This window comes from Xylaria bambusicola (genome assembly GCF_022495145.1).
Source record: "Xylaria bambusicola strain CBS 139988 unplaced genomic scaffold F5B22scaffold_27, whole genome shotgun sequence".
NCBI lineage: Eukaryota > Fungi > Ascomycota > Sordariomycetes > Xylariales > Xylariaceae > Xylaria > Xylaria bambusicola.
This window is the reverse complement of record NW_025953580.1, coordinates 67061-90184: the sequence shown is the minus strand read 5'-3', so window position 1 is coordinate 90184 and position 23124 is coordinate 67061. Positions and strand designations below refer to the sequence as shown.

The 23124-nt window shown below is 48.4% G+C and overlaps 4 protein-coding genes across 4 annotated transcripts; all 4 read right to left on the bottom strand.

Moving 5' to 3' along the window:
- Positions 1-6150: 6150 nt before the first annotated feature.
- On the bottom strand, positions 6151-13435 carry F5B22DRAFT_229192 (polyketide synthase). Its single transcript, XM_047969842.1, has 3 exons — positions 12563-13435; positions 12213-12504; positions 6151-12158 (listed from the first exon to the last, which is right to left on the bottom strand). The coding sequence occupies exons 1-3, from the start codon at positions 12853-12855 to the stop codon at positions 6240-6242; spliced, it is 6504 nt and encodes a 2167-aa protein (XP_047829786.1). The 5' UTR covers positions 12856-13435; the 3' UTR covers positions 6151-6239.
- Positions 13436-17323: 3888 nt separating this feature from the next.
- Positions 17324-19137, bottom strand: F5B22DRAFT_637051 (Cupredoxin; the record flags this gene model as incomplete). Its single annotated transcript, XM_047977376.1, has 4 exons — positions 17324-18473; positions 18543-18663; positions 18718-18742; positions 18799-19137. The coding sequence occupies 4 exons, from the start codon at positions 19135-19137 to the stop codon at positions 17324-17326; spliced, it is 1635 nt and encodes a 544-aa protein (XP_047829785.1).
- Positions 19138-20466: 1329 nt separating this feature from the next.
- On the bottom strand, positions 20467-21251 carry F5B22DRAFT_610630 (uncharacterized protein). The gene has a single exon (XM_047975224.1). The coding sequence runs from the start codon at positions 21239-21241 to the stop codon at positions 20939-20941; it is 303 nt and encodes a 100-aa protein (XP_047829784.1). The 5' UTR covers positions 21242-21251; the 3' UTR covers positions 20467-20938.
- Positions 21252-21824: 573 nt separating this feature from the next.
- On the bottom strand, positions 21825-22811 carry F5B22DRAFT_610629 (uncharacterized protein). Its single transcript, XM_047975223.1, has 2 exons — positions 22789-22811; positions 21825-22583 (listed from the first exon to the last, which is right to left on the bottom strand). Exon 2 carries the CDS (start codon positions 22187-22189, stop codon positions 21962-21964), a length of 228 nt encoding a protein of 75 aa, XP_047829783.1. The 5' UTR covers positions 22190-22583; positions 22789-22811; the 3' UTR covers positions 21825-21961.
- Positions 22812-23124: the final 313 nt, after the last annotated feature.

The following is a 23124-nucleotide window of genomic DNA, read 5'->3' as shown; positions in this document are numbered from 1 at the left end:
ATGCAAGTACATATTCTCCTGAACGGATACCAGGCTCGTTTGTTTCATATCTGATACTACTGATATTAATATAGCAGCTACAAGCGTTTACCGGGTAGCAAGTATCCGGCACACGTCTACAGTACATTACGTGTGTGTGTGTGTGTGTGTGTGTAGATGTAGATGTAGATAGATACCTTGGGTTCTCATGCTTCATCCTAGGCTCTTATACTCTTATCATGGAACAGACAAGTAAGAAAAAAGAAAACAAGAACGGCCACAACCAGGAGGGCCCTCAGCATGCCACATTATATCAGAAGCTACCTACTGGTATTGCTCCAATCTTGAATGAAGCTTTAATTCCCAGTGCTCGGCATTCTCACCATCAATTCGACGAAGGGCTGTGCCGTGATATTCGAGCACCGTGCCTGTCTTGTTCAGCCCCAACGAGGTGCCCATGCAAATAGCAACCACCCTGGGGCATGCGAATAATCAAATCAAACACAGCTACATACGGCATGGGTACCTATACCAGTCTCTACCTGGAGGCGATCTCGGGAGAGCCGGCGAAGCAGTGGTGATCGAAGGCCGGTACCGATCCGCCTCCTCAGACCTCCGCGAGCACTCAGACATGCACATACCACCTGCATATCGCCAGTATACCACACTGCGGCGCCTGTCGACCTACCATATACTGAGTCGAGTATATTCCCAGTAGGCATGTATCCCATGTTTGTACAGGTACCGGGACGCTCAAGTCGTAGCAGCAGCACGCTGCGCCTTCGACGAGTGGCCTATCGACCTCCTGTAGAGTATACTACTTCATCCATCTACATACCTCAGACCACACCTAGTGATACCTGTTATGCTCGGAATTGCAACCGACTGCGAATATGCAGACCTGCATGCCGCTGCTATGTCGGTTGCCTTTGGGTCATCTCTAGACCAACTATGGTCACAGCCCGGCACTCATCATCTTTCCGGTCGATTACATCACCGACCTAGTAATTGTTGACCGGTTTGAACAAATGAGCAGTTCTATCTAATGCTTGAAGCCATGGGTGGATAGCTCCTAGCTTCAAAAGCATGCAGTAAAGAGAATTCACAGTACGCGTTGAGTTACCCTAACCTGCCTCACCTCAGCTAACGGCTCTCTGGGATGACGTAGCCCAACACGCACGACTAGGGGCACTTTTGGTTATTGCCGTTGTGACACTTTGTGTATGTCACAAGTATCAGCCCAATGATGCATCTAGCCAAAACGGCGTATGTGGTCGCCGTCTTTCCTAGCTAATACAACCCTGGAATAGAAGCCCGGTAGGTAGATCCATCCTTCCAATAAACTACTATCCACGAACTCTGATGAGCCGCCTCAGAGCTGGGAAGACGACGCCTAACATGCTACTCCTTGGTTCTATACTGGAATTTTCATGTTCATTCTCGACTTCATCCTTATTACTAAATTCGGGCAGACTCATAGTGTGATCGGTGGCTGTGCACACCTCGGACATCCGCTATTCTCGTTATACGTGCTCTATCTGATACATATTACTTCATCTCATGGTCACCGTGCCCATCATCGGCGGAAACTAACTGACTAAGTACTGCGCTCCAGGCATCCAACTCAGCAAAACTGTTGCGGAATGGTATGTGTGTGTGTGTGTTGTGTGTGTGTGCACGCATACGCGTCGGCGATGATGGTCATGGAGAACGAAGCCTAGCATAATTGATAAACGCGCCACAATCTAAGACATTAGAACTGGCGTTAAAAGCTCCCCTGCAAGCCAGTTAGCCTGACAAACTCATCATCCACTACTAATAGTGACCGGTAGTTCTATTGTCATTGGGCTCATATGGAATCCGACCTATTAGTGTGCTTCATCTGAGCGCTTATCAACGGTCTACATGTGGCTGATTTGACTTGCTTTTTACACAAGCCTGAGTCAATATCACTTGGCTTCTGCTCCCGCGATAATCCCAGTAGCCTCCCATGCAGTCTGGATGGTTCGTTATCATAGAAGAAACTACTGAAGAAGGCTAGATTAGATGTCTCATCCGGCGCAACGTCTAACTACCTCCGCCGTTGACATATCGGCACTGATATTTTCAGTCTCAACCCCCTTTCTCACTCTTGGCATCATATCAAATCCCTAACCTGGCACAAAAGCTCCGCTATCATCTGTGGCCTCCAGCTCAATATGAAAACCGAAAACCGAATACTGAGCACGAGAGTCCAGTGCCTGTGTGCTACATCTAAGTGAGAGTAACGTTTCCCTCGGACAGGCATAGAGAAAGCCCTATCCGCCGCCCTAGACCAGAGCAAAACCGTAACCCTGCGATGAGGATAGTCAGTTACCCTGTACCGTTTGTCTTGCGCTTTCCAATCACAGTCGGAATGCTCTACATAGTTTGCCGAGTCTCCTAGGCTGCGGGAGATCAACTAGCGGCTGCGATTAATCACGAAGCAAATGAAGCACGTGTAGTCACTCTACCTCGCCATGTATGCAGGGTGCAATATGTAGAAGATCGAACCAATCAATACAACTGATGATCGCCATGTTTAACTTGGTTCTGCATTTCTAGTCTTATCAAGCTTAACATAATCACGCTTACAAGATGCAACAAACCACACGTATGCAACGGCCAAACATGTGAGCGTTATGTAATGGGGGTAGTTGTCCTGCCCATGTAGTTGTAGCACATTGTTGGTATTGCCTGGCCACCATCCTTTGGGGCTATCAATGATAGTCAGGTTGCGATCTTACGTTTCTCCGGCTTCAAGTGCAGAGAACTATGTTTGAGATAAAGTTAAGTCCGCAACCGTGCGTAGGAAATGACACCATTTCGTCGCCCTTTTCCGTCAGGAGAGTGCTGACATGCGCCTGAGTAAATCATGAACTTCGACTTTTACAATCACCGGGTGGCGATAGAGGGGAAAACAGCTTCCCTGAGCGAGGGGGCTTTTCAAGTTTACGACACTGGCTACGTCGTATTACCTATCGGCATATCTCGCGATGTAGCGCCTCCATGTGTGTTTCCTGGACTTGATTAGTGGAAGAGATCTAACTAATGCAAGGTCTAGCTTGAGAGCGACGATAGGAATGGATGCTGTGAAGCAATCTGGATACTCGTAGCCCAGCATCGATGATCGTCATCTATCGCACATCGCCGTCTGCGGATCGAATCCCGATGCCTTGGATAGTGTATGACCGTCACCTAGTACAACTTTGATGCTACTCACGAAGATAACCTAGTAGCCCAGTAGCATCTGATAACATGCACAGACGTCGATGCAAGATCGAGCGCCGTCCAACCCAGGACCCCAACCACTTCCGGCATCTTGCAGTCTCCTCTACGAAGTAGTCTTTGGTTATATTGTAGTTGCACTGTAGGGATGACTCGCTAGGAGTTATATGCAGTGATCATCGTTTATACCCTAGATTACAACAATTAGTTCCATGGAAACCTTCAGTTGTATTCTATATCCCAGCTTTGAGAAGAACCGACCGCTGCCTCCATACAAAGCACAGCTCGTTTTTTCACGAAAATCGAGTTGTTCTATATCCTAGGTATATTGCTAAATGAGAAGCATGTAAATACCTAGCGCAATGTATATTCGAACAACCAACACCAACCTTGACATTGTGAAAGTACCGCGTCAAGAACCCGATAAGTTCACTGCAGTACATGACTTAAGCGAGACGTAACATGTGCATTCCTAGGTGCACGTACATTGAACACATACAGAGGGAAGGACATCCACAACCGGGACTCAAAACTAGACGACACATCCTCGCCCGGAAATATCGCTTCGAGAGTCAAAAGTATTTATTCTGTTTGCTTTTCTTTCCCTCCGTTGGATAGACATGAGTGAGGTGAGTTCAACCCCCACGTAGCGACATCCAGAGTAGGCGACACAATTACAGGCATGGCTCACGACACGAAAGTGGTTGCTCGAAACGCACCAGTCGTGTCGTCCTTGGACGCGGTGACACGCCGCGCGTATCCCCATCTCCCTCATCCTAGTGGCGCGCTGAGGGCTCACCGTTCCCCGGCAGACACAGCGGGGACCCATTTCGGAAACGTTGCACCCCCTGAGTTAGGCTGATCCGACAACGTGGTCCTTGTCCGCTTCATGCGTTCGTGGGACGTTTCCCGTCCGGGGTCTCTGCGCTTTGCCATTCTGTTGCACTGCGTGAGGGGTGTTCGCGCCACCTCAAGTCCAGCCATCTGTCTATATGCTATCTCTCGTGGATGCTCTATCATGCCTGAGAGGGGAGACATCTGGAGCTCTCTACCCACAGTCCTATATTTTTTTTTTCCTGCGGCAAACGCGACCTACCCATAACCCTTCCCACCCCTCGTACGCGTCTAGAGTACTCCCTAAGCCTTGGTGCACAACGTTTATTAGGATTCACGAAACCCCATCCTTGTGCGTCGCGAGAACACGAGCACAGCTTGAAAACCTCCATCCCTGAGCATTCCGATGATGTGGACGAAGGCGCTCTTACACGTGGAGAGTCAGACACCTAGCCTGACAGGTACAAGTGGGATGTTTCAGGTCCTGATATTTCAATGTAAGCCAGCAAGCAGTCATCTTTTGGTGTAGAAACAACGGCTGCCAACAAGTTTGCGCCCTTTGGAAAATTGAGACAGAGAGATAAACAAATGGAAATAGTAAAATCAGATAAAAGCCCTCCTCCAACATAACAACATCCACAATAGTGGTGGTGGCGGCTGCGTAATCTATTCTTTTTGATATGTGCGTCACACACTCGGTCTGCAGAGTGCAATGAGGCGTCCGCTGTGCTCTCGTCGTATTGTCGGTGGAGAGAAAGTGCAGGCTCTTTCACAAGGATAAGCAGTTAGTGAAAGCCAGAACTTATATGCTGCAGTGCGCTCTCGGACGTTTGCCATTTTCTAAAAGGCCTTTGGTAATATTGATGTATAGTTACCCACGTATTAATATGCCTCTCGACCGAAGGGGGGAGAGTGTTCCCGAGCGACCGACCCGGCCATCTCCCTGCAGATTCGGCGACGTGGTGGCGGCTTGTGACACGCTGTTTGGGATGCGCGGTCCAAGGCGCAATATCCCGTGGCTTGTGCCACGCTCCCGCTTTCAACTTGGATCGCACTATCTGTGCTTCTGTACTTATCAAATCCCACCAGCGTCTTTCTTCTCTTACTCTGTTTTGGAGTAGGGATCTTGCTTGTGTGAATGTGATTCGTATCTGCCTAACCTCCGACGAGTCGTATGAGCGGTGAAGACCGCCGGGCCACGGCTTTTAGATTCCAAGGTGTCTCCTGTTTCTTCGTAGCTAGTTGAAGAATCATCCTAAAATTGATATTAATAGACAATGATTTACATGAAGGCTGTTCGAAATACTTATATAGTCTTACGCTTGGCGTCAACAGATGTGGGTTAAGGGGCAACAGCAAGATGTATTCGAATCTCATACTGTGGTGGTAGTTACTTTTTTTAATCGTAGTCAGTCAATGCTGCAATGATCAATGAGCACACTGAGTTCAATATGAAATGGGATTTGCATAAGTTGAGCATTGGAATTCCTTCACATTTAGCACGCTTTGACTTGTACTCATAGTGTAGGTCAACTACAATTCATTGGTAAGGTTATCTGGTGCGGTTCAGGGTAGATCAGCTTAAGATGGAAGATAGATACCAGAACTCTATCACAGTGAAGCTTTACTGGTAGTCATAACCCATCTGTTAGTTAAGATCAGCGTCTGACTGGGAGAGCATAGAACAAGACGATCTCGTAGATATCCTTGTCGGGTTATGGATGACATGCGCCTTTCCAACTCATGAGCATAAAAGCGTTGAATGCCATTGGCTGCTGAATGTTAAATTCTACACGTCAAGGTCTAACACCATATCTATCGCGTTACTTTGCTTATCTGTCATAGAGACGTTGAAAAACATATCGATTGAGAAAGGTGACAAATCTTAACGAGACGTGCAAATCGAAATACTTGGGGAGCTGGAGAAGAGTGTGAAAATGAATGTCATTTCCGTGAGCTTCGACTAAGGTCTAGAGTCGCACTCATGGGTAGCTATATATAATACCTGTCCCCTCTATATCTTAACCCCTCGTCATAACATCATCAATGGGACCCATAGTCATCAATCAAGGTTCCAATGGTATGTCCAGATAATGATCGTAGAGTTGAACAGTCATTGTTCCCTGGTGGCCATTACTGTCATGATTGTATTGGTTCTTTGATAACAAGCCTCAATCAATCTACATGTTAATACCTTCTTTCATGAAGCCGCCAAGCTGCTTGGCCAGGTCGCCATGCATCATGGAGAAATGGTTTCCCGGCATGTGGCGAAATTTCATTTTGTCGATGTCTAGATACTCATCCCAGCGGTTCGGTCCAAAATCCGTACGGTTGTCAAGCAGGAAGAGTGCATGCCCAGTGGGGTAGGGATCAGGGCGAGGATCAGTAGGTTCTTTGCATACTCCATCCTCACACCAGATAGCCATCACGTTTGGACACTTTTCCTTCTGGATAGGCTCGGCAGTGTAGTTGGACAAAGCAGTAACCGAAGCAGCGAAATGTGGCAATAGCCACGAAGGAATCTTCTTAGCCTCAGCGGAGTCTCCTTCGCCAAGCAGGCCAATCTCAGCGAACCAGGCGTGCAGACCAGCTGGCAGTGGCTCTATGGTGATTGGACATGGGGCGTCAATGATAATGAGATGCGATACCTCATCATTTGCCTTAGTAAGCTGGTTCACGATTTCGTAGGCAATTACACCACCTGCCGACCAACCTGCTAGGGCATACGGCCCCTTAGGCTGACGACGTTTCATTTCTGCAATGAATTTGGTTGCCATTCCGTATACGCCACACTTGTACTCTTCCGGGGTCTTCATGAATGGGGAGAACATGCCCCAGACAGCAATGTCGGGACCAAGCTGCGCAATCTCTGTGTAGGAAGTGGCGCTCCCACTACCATCGGGAATCATGAAAAGTTGGCGGGAGGCTGTGCGGTGGTTGCCCTGTAAGAGAACGGACGAGGCCTTGCGGTGGGGATAGGCATCATCGACTACCACTGACTTCGAAACCGTCACAACTGTGGCTTCCTTTTTAACAACGGTCTTAGTGGACTTGATTTCGAGGGGCTTAGGTGCTGTTGCAGCTTTCTTTGGCTTGTCAACTACGCCAAGGGCTCTTTCAACATCCTTGAGAGATGGATTGTGCCCTAGTAGATCACTTGGAATATCTTGGCCTGTTTTTTCTCGTAAGATTCCGAGGATTGACAAACTCATGAGAGAATCCATGCCAAGGGCAGCCAAGTCTGGGGCAGCAATGATTTCTTCGACTTCAACGCCCATTTCAGCACAGATGGTATCCCGGATGAGTTGTTGTAGTTCGCCAGTACTTCCAGATTCGATAGCGGCAGAATCGCCCTTGATCGAGCCTTTCTCACTGTCGTCCGGAGGTGTAGTAACGTTAGAATCGTCAGACTCTTCGTCCTCCTCGTCACTGTCCTCACTTCCACCGACAGTACTGATTTCTTCAGCGGTAATAGTAGTGGACTCAAATTGGGCCAGAAATTTCTTGAAAGCCCCAATTGTAGCGTGATCATTGAAAGAATGCGAGTCAATATCAAGTTCCAGCTCCTCTCTGAGGCGACCGCTGATAGTCAGACCCATAAGAGAGTCAACGCCGAGATCAGAGAATGCGATGTTATCAGCCAGCTCATCGTGACCAACACCGGTTTCTTTAGCGACAATATCCATGACCTGAACGACAACTGATCGCTTGGTGAGTTTCTTGTTAACAGCTGGGAGGTTCTTGGCAGTGACCTGCTTTTTCTCTTTGGTTGGTGCTTCTTTAGCTGGCGCTTTCACAGTTCTCGCAGCTGGGGTAGCACGAACAGGTGCGGCTGCGGAAGCGGCAGCGCCCTGGGGAGGAAGGACAATGTTGAGAACCTTGCGGGGGATAGCTTGGAAGCGAACATCACCAGCGATACCAATGAGCCTAGGGCCATCAAAGACATAGGCATCACCAGACATCATCTTGGTACCTTTGATCTCCTGCATGCGGATGTAGGATTGGTAGGTCTTGGTGGCATCTAGACGTTCGGCAATCCTCATGCTACCCCATCCGTGTGAGATATACACATGCTCGCGAGAATCAACAGCATCAGTGCCGTTGACAATGAAGCCTGAGATGTGGCAAACAGAGTCAATCCAATATGGCGGCGTATGGAACGTGCCATCTTCCGGGGAGGTTTGAAACACAATCTTTGCAGTAGCCTCGCATGTCGCGCTATCAAGGATGACAGATTCCATCCCTCGGTATCGACGGTCGTAGTCAACAAGAGCAGCGAATAGCTTATATGCAAGGCCACGACCGACTTTCGACGCTTCACCACGCGCCTCCGCAGCTTTCAGAGCATCTATGCGTGACTGAATAAGGTAGCTCACACGCTCAAACTCACCAAGCCACTCCTGGTTGTCACCAAAGTAGACTTTGCAGTTAGCATGCTCTGTTTTCTTTGATCCTTCGCCGGTGGACCAGATAACATCAGCAGTGCCCTCAGTGGCGTTAATCTTGACTTGCATGCGTAAAATCTGACTGTCGGCTTTAGTATCGAAAATTAACGTCTTGGGAACATGCATGTTGGCAACATTTGTGCCGACATCTTTGGCATCGGGACGTAAGAGTTTATAACCATACTCGCATATGGTCATAGCCATATCACCGTAGAGCGACGATGGTGTAAGTGCAGTGCCGTTGACAAGATGACCAGAGCAGACCTTTCGCATGTTCTCCTCGGTCATCTCGGTCTCTGTTTCAAGAACTACAATATCTCCGTTAACCTCTTCTTTAGTAATCTTCTGCACTGAGGTGGTAGATAGCTTCGGCTTTGCTGGAGCCTCGATAGCCTTAGCTGATGGAGAAGCAGCAGCTCCACGGTTTTTAGTGATACACCAATCGCCAGTGTACTGCAGCCAGTAATCTTTTAGGTCGAATGAGTAAGCTGGCAAGTCTAGAAGGCGAACGGTCCTATCAAAATCGCGATGGTATTCATTCCAATCCAGATTTAAACCAGCCGAGTGGAGAGTGCACAAGGTTGAGGACATGATCTTGTAGGGGGTTTCGTTGCGACGGAGAGACGGAACAGCGATGGTAGAAGCACCAAAGGCAGCCTTGACCATATTGGCACATACCGGATGAGGCCCAATTTCGAGCCAAACCGTTTTCTCGTCAATGACATTGGACTCCTGCGCAGCAACGAGTCCGCCGAGGAAATTGACGGCATCCCGAGCATGGCTACGTAAGTAGGCAGCATCGATGGGCTGGTTCTGAACAAGCTTCCCAAGCAAGGGTGAAATGACCGGAGTGAGGGGACTGTGGAACTTGACTGAGCGTGCAAGTTTCTCGAAATCGTCCAAGATTGGCTCGACTTGAGCTGAGTGGAAAGCAAAAGGAACCTTTAACTGAGTGCACTTGAATCCAGCACCGCCAAGTTGCTCGGCAACGTCAGCTATCTCCTTTGAGCTACCACTGAGCACAGTCTCACGAGGACCATTGATACAAGCAATATTCATAGCCGTCGTACGATTGGCTAGAGCTTCAGTGACAGTGTCCACGGGACCTTGAACAGCAAGCATAGCATGAGTACCTGCGGTACACTTCTCCACCAGGAGCTGTGCACGAGCACCGACAAGATAAATGGTGTCACTAGCTGAAAGAACGCCCGCAACGTGCAGGGCAGCATATTCACCAAGGCTGTGTCCAAGGACTACGCTCGGTCGAATCCCCCAGGAATTCCAGAGTTTAGCGAGGGCTATTTCGAAAGAAGCTAGGCCAAGTTGGACAATTACGGGAGAAAGTTTCTGAACCTCGGGCTCACTACCATCTATAAGAGGTAAGAATGACGGGAACCCATGAATAAGGGCTAGTTGGTTACACTCGTTGATAGCCTGGCGGAAGATGGAGTAGTGTCCGTACAGGTCCTTACCCAACCCGGCGTAATGCGAACCTTGACCAGTGAACATGAACGCAACCTTGGGTTGCTCTGGAGAGACGGGGACGAAATTCGACTTGAGCCTCTCTTGAATAGCATCTCGCGCTTCTGTCAGGCTGGAAGCGGTCACGTTCATACGCCAGTAATGTTGAATCCTGCGAGCGGTGGTGGTGTATGCTACGTGAGACACAGATGTAGACGGATTCTCATCCATCCACTTCACGAGAGCCTCTGCGTTGCGTATCATAGCAGACTTAGACTTAGCAGTCACAGTTATGACATGATGGCTACGAGGATCTACTGTAGCGTTCTTGTAGCGTGGGCCGTCCTCAAGGAGGAGGCCGGTGTTACCGCCAGCAGCACTGAAGTTGTTGACGAAGACCCGACGAGGCTTCCCGTCCTTTCGAAAGAAAGGTGTTTTATGGAAAGCAATGTTGACGCCTCGTTGACCAAGATCCTTAGGGAATGTCTTATTGATATCTTTCTTGATACCAATATGAGGTGGAATAGCATTTTTCTGAAGCATCAATAACACCTTGATGAGAGCCGTGACGCCGGAAGCAGCTTCACCGTGGCCCACGTTAGATTTCACCGCACCAAGATATAGGGGTCTATCAATTGGACGATGGCGGTTCGCAGGAGCAAAGACATCAGTGACAGAAACCATTTCCGTTCCATCACCAGCCTGGGTGCCGGTTCCATGCATTTCTACATAGTCAACATCAAGAGGATCCACACCTGCCTCGTCCAGGATAGATGAAGACAGCACAGACTGGGTCGGGCCATGGGGGTGCGTAATAGAGATGGCGTCGGCGGAGTGATTAGTTTGCGTGCCCAATATAACAGCCAAGACATTGTCCTTGTCCGCAAGAGCATCATCAAGACGCTTGACGATAACAGAGGCACACCCATCAGCTCGGCAGTAGCCGTCGGCGTCATTGTCAAAAGTGTTGCAGTTGTTGTTCTTGGACAGAAACTGCCCCCGGCTTAGACCAGAGAAAATGTCGGAATTGGTCATACAAGATAGACCACCGACGATGGCAGTGTCACATTCCTTAGCCCACAATGACGTACACGCGACTTGCATAGCCGCGGCACTTGAGGAGCAAGCGGTGTCAATGTTGAGGCTAGGGCCGCTAAAACCGAAGTAATAGTTGATGCGACCTGGTCCAAAAGCTCGCACACCACCTGTGATGTAGTATGTGTCGACCTCTTGAGAGGCGTTGATTTCGCGCCAGTCATCTGAAGTCTGACCATAGAAAGTGCCAATGCGATCAAGTCTTGTCGATGGTGTCCGGTTCGGCACATATCCTGACATCTCGAGAGCCTCGTGCGCTGTCATCAAGGCCATACGCTGCATGGGATCAGTCTGATATGCCTCACGGGGAGACATATTGAAGAACCGTGGATCGAAATGTCCAGGGTTTTTGATCCAATTACCATACGGGGTATGGCTTGTATTGATAGCCTTGCCGGTTGGGTCGTAGTGGGTATCAACAGGAAACCTATCAGCTGGAATCACACGGTGAGCATCGATCCCTTTCTCTAATAGATTCCAGAGCGCTTGGGCACTCTCAGAATCAGGGAAGCGACCAGCCATGCCAACGATGGCTAGCTTACACTTCCCTGTAGACCCATGGTTTCCGATATGGGTAGCACTACTTTTCCGGGAGACCTGTGGTGGCATTCGAAGGACAACCTCGAGTTTGGTCTCAGACCTGAGGTGATTTGCAAGAGTGCTTGCAGCCTGTGTCGGGCCATATGGGATGACCAAGATACGGGATCCGGTAAAATGTCGTGCTTCGTCGATACTTCCATTGAGCGCTCTATGGAAATATAGAGGCTCATTAAGTATCTCGTGAACCACCGCTTTCAATAGCGACTTTGTATTAGTCTCTGGAAAATTGCGCCCCGTCACACAAGACATAACCCCACTTAGAGGCTGAGAACCGGCCAGAACGCTGCTAACCTGCTCTTCATTGAGATGTAGCAGCTGGTCAATGTCAACCGCACCATGCAGATGAGGCGCGTGGTAGGGGCCATAAACGGGGATAGCTGTTCTTGATTCAAATAAGCCTTTGCTGAATAAGGAATCAAGCGTACTGGGCGGTCCAGAGATAGCAATATTGCTCGCTGATACTGCGCTTATGTATGCCCGCGAGGCTTGAGGAATTCCCTATCAAGACTATCAGATGATCGCATTTTACTCATCAGAATAGGACTTACCTACCTCGGATTGGTGAAAATCTGCAAGGACTGTCTGAGCATCGCTATCTTTCAGAGAGGGCATCACGTACGTCCAACTCTCTGATATCTCAACCGACGGGTTTAGCCGCTCAGAGAAAGAACCGACGTGGCTCCCAACACGAAATGCCATCAATGCAACTTCAACGGCTATAGGAAGCAGTGCAGAGAGCGATGGGCTTGTGGCAATGGCCGCCGCCGCAAACAAACCGGTGCAAAGGCCAGAAAGCCTTGTGTTCTCAGGCGCCGAAATATCTTCATGATTCTTCTCAGCGTGGCTTTCAGAGCGTTAGCAACAACGTTGAGACTAATTATATGCATTCATTCTTGACCTACTCAATATAGTGGGCTAGCTGCACTATACACAACAAGGCGCTGTCAATTCCTGGGCATTTAACCTTCTGCCCATGGTAACCTTCGTTCAGCTGCGCTAACGTCCGAAATGGTGGTATATTCCGCCGTTCGACCCGAGGCAGATTCTCTATCTCATCCCTTAACGCGTCACCGGCTCGCTTGAGAAATTCTCTTGACAAAATACTGGGATTCCCTCGCCTTAAGAAATCCGCTAGGAACCCATGTGTGTCTAATGATTGGTCTCCAAAGAGGAGAAAAGATATCTGGTTTGCCATCGTGCAGTACTTCACAAGGCTGCGGTAGTTGGTTTAGGAGATGTCAAGACACGGGACTGCGAGTTCTGTTGACTTATATACGAATTGTCAGATCTCAGGTCAGTTAGCGTAAGTCAACTACAACGTCCCTTGCTCGGTTTCATGTAAAATACTTAGTATTGTGAATAAGCGTCGAGGGGTAGGACAATGTTGGCTCTCACACACGCCCATCCCTAGGCTAGTATTGGCCCTATCCTGGTCCATCGGCCACTGAGAGTTTCACTGAAGACAGACAAGAGACTTCCGTATCACAGGACGGTAAGGCTGTCACGATAGCTTGCTGGGTACTTCCATGCCAGCGGTGATGGGTTCGACAGGAGCGCCCAGGGTAAGGTAAGGTCTCAAAAGCATGTGAAAAACGCCCAAGCTGCTCAAGCCGCTGGCGCAAGATCAGCACCGCAAAGGGGTACCTCCCTTAACCAGAGACCGGTCTATAGTCAGCTCCGAAAACGCCTCTCACAATATCACCCGGCTAGTCAGCTTAAGGGCGGTCCTATACACATCGCACGACTCATCCGGGGGGCGCCGAATCCATAGGTCATGATAGCCCTCAAGCCGTATACAAGAGAATTCGTATTCCGATGTGGGCATGCACAGTTGGTGGGTCACGAGTGGTCGGCCGTTGGGGATGTCCGCACGCCCAAGTCGCAGGTAACTAGGTTCATGGCGCAAATTTAGAGGTTGGCTATGCACCTATGCTCAACTCAGCAACCAGCAGAAAGAATCGGGTATAGTGATGGGACGTAATGGAGTCCATGTCTCACCCAGGATGTGGATATTGGCTATGCCGGTTGGCATTATTCCTTGCGAACTCTCGGCCCTTTGATCGCCGAAATGTATATTATCTAGGCAATTAAATTGAAGCTTGGAATGCTAGCAAATATATATGCAGCCGAGAGGCCTAGCACCCGAGTCTCGAACACTGAGACAGGTATACGAGTTGCCTAGAGTCGTTCTTATTGACGTCAAGGCCAAACCACCATTACCTGGCCCAGAGTAAGAGGAGCGCCAGCACCACGAGGACCGTAGTGGGGAAATGAGGCTACATCAGCCAAGCCGATCTCATCGGTTAAGTCCCAGTAGAACGGCTAGCCCCACGAGAAGGGGCTGCATACATGTATTGCCGGTGCGTGCATCAGCGGCAGAGACGAAGGGGAATATGCGGCGGCGCCAGGGAGGGCCAGCACAACACCCTAGCGCAAGGTTCGTGGCGTGGATCTAGGAACTTCAGCCCCAAGCAAGACAGACATAACACGCCAAGCCAAAACCAGCAGCCTTCTCCAATGTGTCAATTTAGAAATGCAGTGCCAAAATTAAACTCAGCTGTCGCTCAACCACATACGTGCAAGATGGAGATCAAGCATAGCACCTCGGACACTGTCTTGGTGGGAGGTGCAAGGTGCATGTGAAAATAGAACGGGGAGGGGAGGGGAGGGGAGGAGGCGTGAAGCGCCTAAGCTGACATGAATGACCCCGGAGCCCATTTCCAGGGCCAAGCCGTGTGCATTCCGTGTGTGTCGTGTGTGTCGTGTGTGTGCTGTGCTCTACCGACGTGTATAGTATGCGACCAGCAACAGCCCGTCGGCAATGGCAGTGGCGGTGGTTCCTGATGGTGCTGATGAGGAGCGTGCCGAATGGATAATTGGCTGGGAATGGATGGAGAGGTGGCTAGTATCATCGCCACTCCGCAGGCTGACGTCTCGCTCCCACCCTTAGGGCTGATAACCGCAACTCGTTTTCCGTCGCGCAGCGTAATACCAATCCCATCGATCGAGTGTGAAGGTTGGAGCAGGCCGTGTGCGACGATGGGCCATGGATGGCAGAAGAGGGCATAAGATGGCATAAGATGACTGGACAGTGGCCAGATGACGGCCAGCTGAGAGCATACGGTGCCGGTGCCGGTACGTACCGCAACCCCGGCGACAGTGTCATCCCATGGCAGAATATGGGATCATCCCCTCCCAGAAACAATGTGCATGGGTCGTGACGGCAGCTCACGTACGATAGCCAGCTTGCGAGAGATGACGTCGTTGCTATTCTTTCATTCTCGCAGCTGGCTCAATTCGTGTTTCAACCCTCTCTATCTACCAGAAAGAGACGCTGCTCTTGCACCGCCTTTCCAAGGCGTATGGAGTCGAGCGTTGTTGACACGGCCCTCTTTCCTCTTCGCGATACCCCTGTATGCGAATGAGTATACCGCATAGAATGATACGGTAAGGTACTCTCTCATATGCATCTACCTAATTTACAACTCAAACTCCCCAACTCCACAGCGCATGTTCAACCCTCTGAGGACTCCGCCGAATACTACGGATGCCCCATAGGATCGGATCGCTGGGAACGAGAAGGGCCCTACGGATCTTTTCGGATTATGACTTGCTTCTAACAACAGCAATTCTACCATGTCCCCAACACCAACGTTGTGATCTCACTCTCGCCACAGGTATTGGTATCAGTCGAAGGTAACTCTTCGCGAGGGCCGGATCATTTATTCAGCTTCACATGTCAAAAGTCGGACCTCCGGGCCAATGCCGTCGTCAAACAAATATAGAGATAAGCCTATCCCGGAGTCCTATCCCGGGATGAATCTCGATAGGGTCTTTTGCCTGCATAACACGTTGTCTGATCAACTGCAGTGGTAGCTGAGCACGTAGAAATGCTGGGTAGCCTTGTTGGTCGAAATAACACCGGGAGTGTGACTCGCTTGCTTCGCGTTCGGATTTTCGTTGTTCCGTACGCAACCACTGTGAATCGGGTCGTGTCTATGCGTACCGTGGCGCAAGGTAACCGAGCAAATCAATTATAATGTAGCAAGATCACTGTGCTACGGCCGACGTCTGCGTCCCGTCGGTCCTACTGTATGCTTATGCTTGACATGCTAGGGCCTACTTCTCATTCGAATCATAAATAGTAAACGTGCATGTCTCATATTTTTATACTCTTATACTTTTACCCCTTACGCCTCATATCGAGTCAGCTCGCTAACCTGCAGGCATTTGAGACCATAAACTGACATATTCCACGAGGGACTTCAAGTGCTATCTTCGGTGTATCACATATGCTATAGGTTTGCAAATGAATTGAATGACATCAAGCACAGGTCGAAGGGTTTGCCACCCAGTGCTCAAATATACCACGCTGTGAACGAGAATATCGAAGCATTGGGTCCACAACATACTGTGCCAAGAAAATCTCTACAGTAGGTTATGAAATATGAGAGTGTGTGAAAAACGTGTCTTGCCGAGGTCTGGCCATAAGCTGCATGGGCCTCAGCTATCTAGTGATCGCTGAGCGATCGATCAAAGCTAGTCATTCTACTCGTCGTGTCTTGAGGAACGCCTTACACGCAGGAACACGTACACAAAGTTCTCGAACACATCTCTAAGCCAGGCACAATTCGCTGCATGGCAGCCGTCACATCTCACCAGGGTTCTCGACGCCATCCCAGCCCAAAAGCGCGAGAGAATTGCCTGAAAGAGTTCTGTACGTCACGTGAGGATAATTGGATGTAATACGGGAGTCAATGGCTGCCTGCGAACAGAATGTTGCGGTATAGTGCATCATTCTGGTTCGCGAAATGTCACCGAAATCGGAAAATAAAACGAACGCCTCACTTAGTGCCACGCTGTAACACCTGTAATCCTTCTCACCGCCAAAAGAACGGTCATACGTTACTCGAACCCGATCCGTGGCCGACATAAGTGCTGTGTAGTGTATCATGAGATGAACGGATAGCTCGTATCCAATCACTTGAGGCTATGCAAGCCAGAGTGTGAGACAATGAAAGGTCCAAACCCCGACTGGTTCAACAAGGTCCACTTTGATTCGACTTTCGCCGGCTGAAAGCTGCAGAGTGAAAGGAGCATCAAGAATGGGTTGGCTATATTTCCAGTGATGTGCAAATTATGTACTCGAGATTATTCATCCTCAATAGGCGCCATGCACCCGCCTAAAAAAAAAAAACTTCTATTGTATTGTTGTCGGATGAGTGCTAGGTTCCAACATAGAAAATTGACTATGAATACACTGTAGATTATGGAGGCTCTAAAGTATATCATACTCTTTTCTACTTCCCTTCCCATTAATTATCGCTGCAAATATGGCGCCACTTCACTATATCAAGCTGTGAAAATCATATACAACACATTGGTGCCAGCAACCTTTATATAAAATAAATGCATTTATTCCTTCAACTCCGCCTTCTATTTCTAATAGGTAATCCCTTTTTTGTGACGCTGCTTTCTGGCCGAGGCATCCGTTGTCGTTAGGGCGAGATACGTAGCTGTGCTCGACGAAACGGTGGCGGACGTCGATGTTGTAGCCACCGATGACGTTTCGACCCCGTAGTAAAGAGCACTAATGTCAAAGTTAGCTGTTGCATTTGTTGATAGAATGCATTGTCACATTCTAGTCAAAGGCGGAGCAACACTTACCCTATATACGATGTAGGATTAACGGTAACGAATCCATTTGTATTAAACCAGGCTTCATTTCCTGCGGCATTACCCTCCGTAGGTATGTTCTGAGCTTTACAAATGTCGATGTGATCTTGTGGGATTTCGTAGTGGACCAGACGCTCAGGAGCCTCGATCAGAGTCGCCGAAAGGCCCATTTCAACGTGCCACTCGATGTGACAGTGGAGTAAAAAGACACCCGGATTGTTCGCGATGATGCGCAAGACAACATGCGAGTTAGCGAACACAGCTACGGTGTCCCGCCTTGCGGGTGTTGCAGGAACCACCTTGTTCCCTTTCCAAACGCCCCCATCACTTTTAGGGCGCCCGATGATTTGGAATTGATGACCATGTAGATGGAATGGGTGAATCGCCGTGTCATGGTTGTTGATGACAATTTCTAGCACCTCATTATATCCTATTGTGAAGGCACCGACCTGGCCGTATGCCGCAACTTGGGTATTGTTGGCTCCAAGTGACACAACGGAGTAGAGCGTGGGCACCTTTTGATCGATGAAGGTCTTATTATTAAAACATGCGCGGGGATAGTTGTTAGAATCCCTGCAGTAGTCAAAATCCAAAACCCATTGCTTCTTTACAGGGCCAAATGCAGGCTGTTCGTCGAAGGGGATTAACAGCGAATCATCCTGAGGAAAGAACTCTGGTACTACCGACTCCCCATTCAGATTTCCTTTAGGGTCATTGATTAATTGGCCTGTGAAATTGGTGTGGTAGGCAACGGGTGGAGAAGCGTCTTTTGCAGTAAAGTCGGTATTAGTATCCAAAGCAACCAAGAATGGGTAATTCTGTAAGCCGCTGTCGCCAATCTTAATGAGCACATCGTAGCGTTGAGCAGCCGTAACATGCAGCTGATTCGCCGCCTCCTTACGCACATATGTCCCATCGATCATGATGATTTGCATCTGCAGCGCGTTGAATAGTATAAATGCCGAAGTCATCGCAGAGAAGTTTAGGATGCGCACGCGATAAGTCTTCCCCGGCTCGATAGGGATGTGCCCATCACTTCCTTCGTTCACCAAGGCACTTTCTGGTCGTGGTGGCTCGAATTTCGTGTTGTTTGGCTGAATCATTTTCGTAACCAGCTCTTGAGATTGTTTATGATACCTGTATAAACGGGCCATATTGCTTAGCTACACAACCTCGGCCTAAAGTTGACGATATAAGGAAACTTACCAGTCTGAAACCGTGAGTATCATATCCCCGTCATAGTCGTTGATATATGGGTCATCTGGGTTATGAATGATCAGGGGCCCACGGAAACCGTCCGGATATTGACCCATGTTATGTGAGTGATCTGGCCAAAGATGATCAGCATGTGCCTGAGTCTCAATTGAAGGAATTTACCTACACCAGTAAGTACCAGCCTGATTAGCCTATTGACAATCGAGTTAGTTTTCTACATCAATAACTTGGGCCGTGTCTGTCGTACCGTGAAGCTATATGTGATGGAGTAATTAGGGGGTAGAGGGCACTGGCTACTCCCAACAGAGCCATCCATGGCATTGGAATTTATCTGATTGATGCCATGAAAGTGCATACCTGTGGTCTCGTTGCCCAACTTATTCAGGAGGTTAACAACGACGGTATCACCTATCGACGCTTCGATAATTGGACATGGCCATGTGTTGTTGATGCCTATAACCGGCCGGCCAAAACCATCTGGGGCCGCCCATACCCAAGTAACCTCCCAGTTATATGTAACAGTCGCTGCCAGTACACTGACCGCATAGGCCACTGCCACGAATGGAATGACAGATGGCCTATACATATTGGGCAGGGGAAAAAGGAGGTCGTGCTGAAGTTACAGAAATGCCATCAACCAACAGGAAGTAGAGTGCGAGGCACAAGCTAGTAGCGCCTGCTGAATATTAAAAGAGTGTGACTCTGGCTACCTACTGTGCGGTATCTCCATGATCTTATACAGCAGCAGTCAATCTCACATTGGCTGATGGTTCCTATCGTATACGCGTCGAAAGCCGAGCTCAGCTAATTTCTATATGGCTTATCGGGCTTTTCATTTTAGTTTGCTTTGCAGAGGAGCTGAAGACATAATAAACTTTGACGGAACATGTGAAATACTTGATGGAGGCATGAGCGGATCAGTATCGTATGCCTGCGCATTGCATCAATCCCTGTACGATTCGTCACGCTCCCAATTATTCTCGTTCCCAGAGATAAAATCAGAGCTAAGCAGGAGGTCCAGAGACTTAGCTTAGTTTTGATGATACGTGGGTAAACGCTGCATGCTACTCGGAAGTAAGGGGAAAGAACCCAAAGTATTAATGTGCTGGGTGTCACAATAGGGGGGAGCAGCCTCAGCATTAGTCAAAGTTTAATTAAGATGTCGCTTATTTGCCCCGGACGGAAGGGTCAGGGTAACCATCATTTTCAAAGACGTTGGGCTTCGTGTTAAAGTTTTAGTTCGGTCAAATGCTGCTGACGTGATGTAGGTTTGTCAACTAGTATCAAATCGCCTACTTTCTTCTGTTTGCATGCCACTCAACTAGATAAGCTAAGGATCTCGTGCGGGCAGGACCTCCTTCGTCCCAGGGGAATTTGAATAAAGAAAATAATAGCAAAAAGGTGAGTCTGATCACGACTTGATAGAATGAGATTTTGTCTGTGATAATGACGCTTGATGGCCCTTGCATGCCTTCACTATGAACCACGCGCCCCAAAGACGTTTAAGTCCAAAAATCTCGCATATATATGTTGGAGAGGTATTGTGGTATCCAGAATTGAAAATTCCTGCACTATTATATCCCCATATGATCAAAAGATACCTTGTGTTTTTACTGGACCCAGTCCGAATAGGTTGTGAGTTGTCCTGGCAACATCATGCCGTGCGGCTCAGATGAGACGCGACAAAAGTCTATACTCCACCTACACATCCCGATCAAAATGTCAAGTGCCTGACATCTGCGGGCTAGCATTTGAGTGCCTGTCAATTCCAACTGAATTTAAAATTGGCACTTCGTATGTAAGTTCTACGAAACATATTAGTTACAAGTTATAGAACTTACAATGTGACCTAGTTCAAGCGGCTGTAACATATCTCCATATGAAATGAACTTGAAATATTACAATAAACATAATCTTAAAATAGATGTAATAGCTATTAATGAATGTTAAGTCTAATATTTGAACAAGCATGAAGGCTATCATACCGAAACGGAATTATAATGAAGCTAAAGATCTTGCGGGGACGAATCTGATCTGGAAGCAACGGAACCGTCCGAGAAAGTTGACTACATCAGTGTTTTTTCACTCTCTGATATGTCAACCTACCCCCTTTTACGTCTCTCTCCGTAGAAAAGTCGACATTGACTTCGTCACGCAGCTTGATGCCCCTGTCTAGAAAAGCTACCAGGAAAGAAAGAGAGGAAAAGATAACGCCGAGCTGCCAGACTCTCTGTATGCTGAAGGTGTAGACATAGAGGATCTAATCGCGCACCACACCTTGAAACATATTCGTCATGCCTAAGGAGGCTGCGGGCTACAGCGTCGCCAATAGTAGGGAGCAGTTGACCGAAACGGCTGTTGGACACTGCAGTAGGGATAGTCACACCCTAAGTAGTCCCGTAGCTGCGTAATAAAACTCTGTTGCCTGTGCTCGCGGCGTTGTCCTTCTTAGTTAGACCTGCCTGCACGACTGTTAAGAGGTTCGCTATGGGGGCTGCAATACCGACAGACCAAAAGATCTGGAAGACGATCAAAACGCCGTGTGAATAAAGGTTGAGCATGGTGCAGAGCCCGCACGCGAGTGTGCAGAAGGCAAACCTTGCTAGGTGACCGTCATCCTCATTAAATAAAAGATAAATGGAGTGCTTCTTCATGCTCGGATTGGCTGTATTTACGCCTAGTTCTAGCATTTCAGTAGCAACCATAATACTTCGAGGACTAAATATGTGTAGGTCCGGAGCTGTTTCGATAGACTTAGGTCATATAGTCTACTTGCCGCGTGTTATTCTTAGACAGGTGTTATTCAATAGAGTAGAAAATTAGAGGAGTAGATGCTAGGACTCGCCTTTTTATTTGATAATTTATTTTGCATGCTTAGATCTCGAACTCAAGTTTCTGAAGTGAAACTTCATCATATCATAGCGTAGTACCCAGCGTTAAGTAGGTGAACAATGAGATTTGCAGTCGCAAGCGATAGAGCCTCATCGGAGTACGTGCCGGAGCAGCCAATCAGAACATGAAATGACTCTGATTGGTCTACTACGTAGATAGCCCTGGAAGGAGGTGATGTTCGACGACACTTTTGAAGAGACCACTCCGATGGTCGACAAGGGTTCAGCTGCGCTTCCTCTGCTATATCTACGGTCGATGTCTACAGTTTCACCACATAAACACCCAGACTGAAAAGATAAGTTGTTCGATGCGATGAAATCCAGAGTTCAGTCGGGACCTGACGGACTTCGCTTCAGTGACCCAACTCGTGCTTAAGCTTGGGAGCGGGAGCCCACGCGCCCTAGCTGTCTCTTCTCGACCCCGGTGATAAAGATCATGCTAATGTTACTCACCTGGCACGAGGTCAAGGCAGACGTCAGTAGCGGCGATGAAGAGGCGCCACCCTTGAGACTCAGTAATCATTTCACTGTCACCAAAATCTTGCCAAAAAGACCTTGGTGACAAGGAATAATGTATAATCTCGATACTGAAATAACAGGGCGCATGCCACAATTGGCTTCTCGATGTATTGAGACCAGCCCACAGCATCTCCAAGACTTCGGATGTGTCACTTCCTGATGGTGCGAGAGCGCTAATGATCGATTACTTGTGATCAATTGAACAATGGTGAAAAGTAGAGTGCACATTAATACTTGGGCATGTAGCTAGCTGAGTTGAGAGAAGCGAGCCTTTAGTAAAATGCCCTCATTCCGACGGCTTTGCGCTATGTAGGTTAGCTTTTGCAAGCCTTAATGTGCGCGGCAAGAGCTTTTGACAATTTGTCAATTATGTGTCCAAGATTCTGTGCGACTGTGCGATGTTCTGCACTGCGTAATCGCTCCTGAGAAAGAAGCGTCTCACGCAGTGAGATGAACACAGGATCCTTACATAACGTCAAAGACCGAGCCTAGAGAGTTCTATTCTTGGTTGACAGCCGGCATATGCTTAGTTCGATCCCAAGATAGTTTTCGAATGTACTGTTTATCTGTATACATGCGCTTGCCTAAACTTGAACTCCTCCAAACTGTAGAGTTGGTAGCACTAGGCCCAAATCAGCGATTTTTTCTGCTGGCGATGCAAGCATGAAGTAGTATAAGAGAGATAATGTGCGTAGCCACCTTTCATACAGAAGAATGTACGTTGTTCAGTAAGGTGTCATCAGAAGAACTCCATGCTTCTGATAGTCTTCTTAAGGGCTATTTTGAGCTCTATGGCGTCTCATATTATCCTGGCCATTGGAACTTACGGAGTCAACGACAGCCATATCTCCTGAAATGTCCGAGAATCGAGAGTTACTAGTGAGTGAGCTCCGGATGGCGGCTTCCATTGCCGTAAAGGTAAGCATCTGACTTGGTGCGTTCAAGGAGCCCTCTTTCGTCTCTTCATGATTATCTGGTAACTGTATTTTGAGTTTTACGAGTTCACGGCAATATGAATTTTGTAATGAGTTGCGCTGCCCCCCTGACTCCATTACTCGGTCGGCAAACATATTAGGTGTATCGTAAAGCCCTAGGGAAGTCTGCCAAGGGAAAGCCACTGTTTCTAGCGACAGCTAGTCTTCCACTATATTATTATTCCCAGT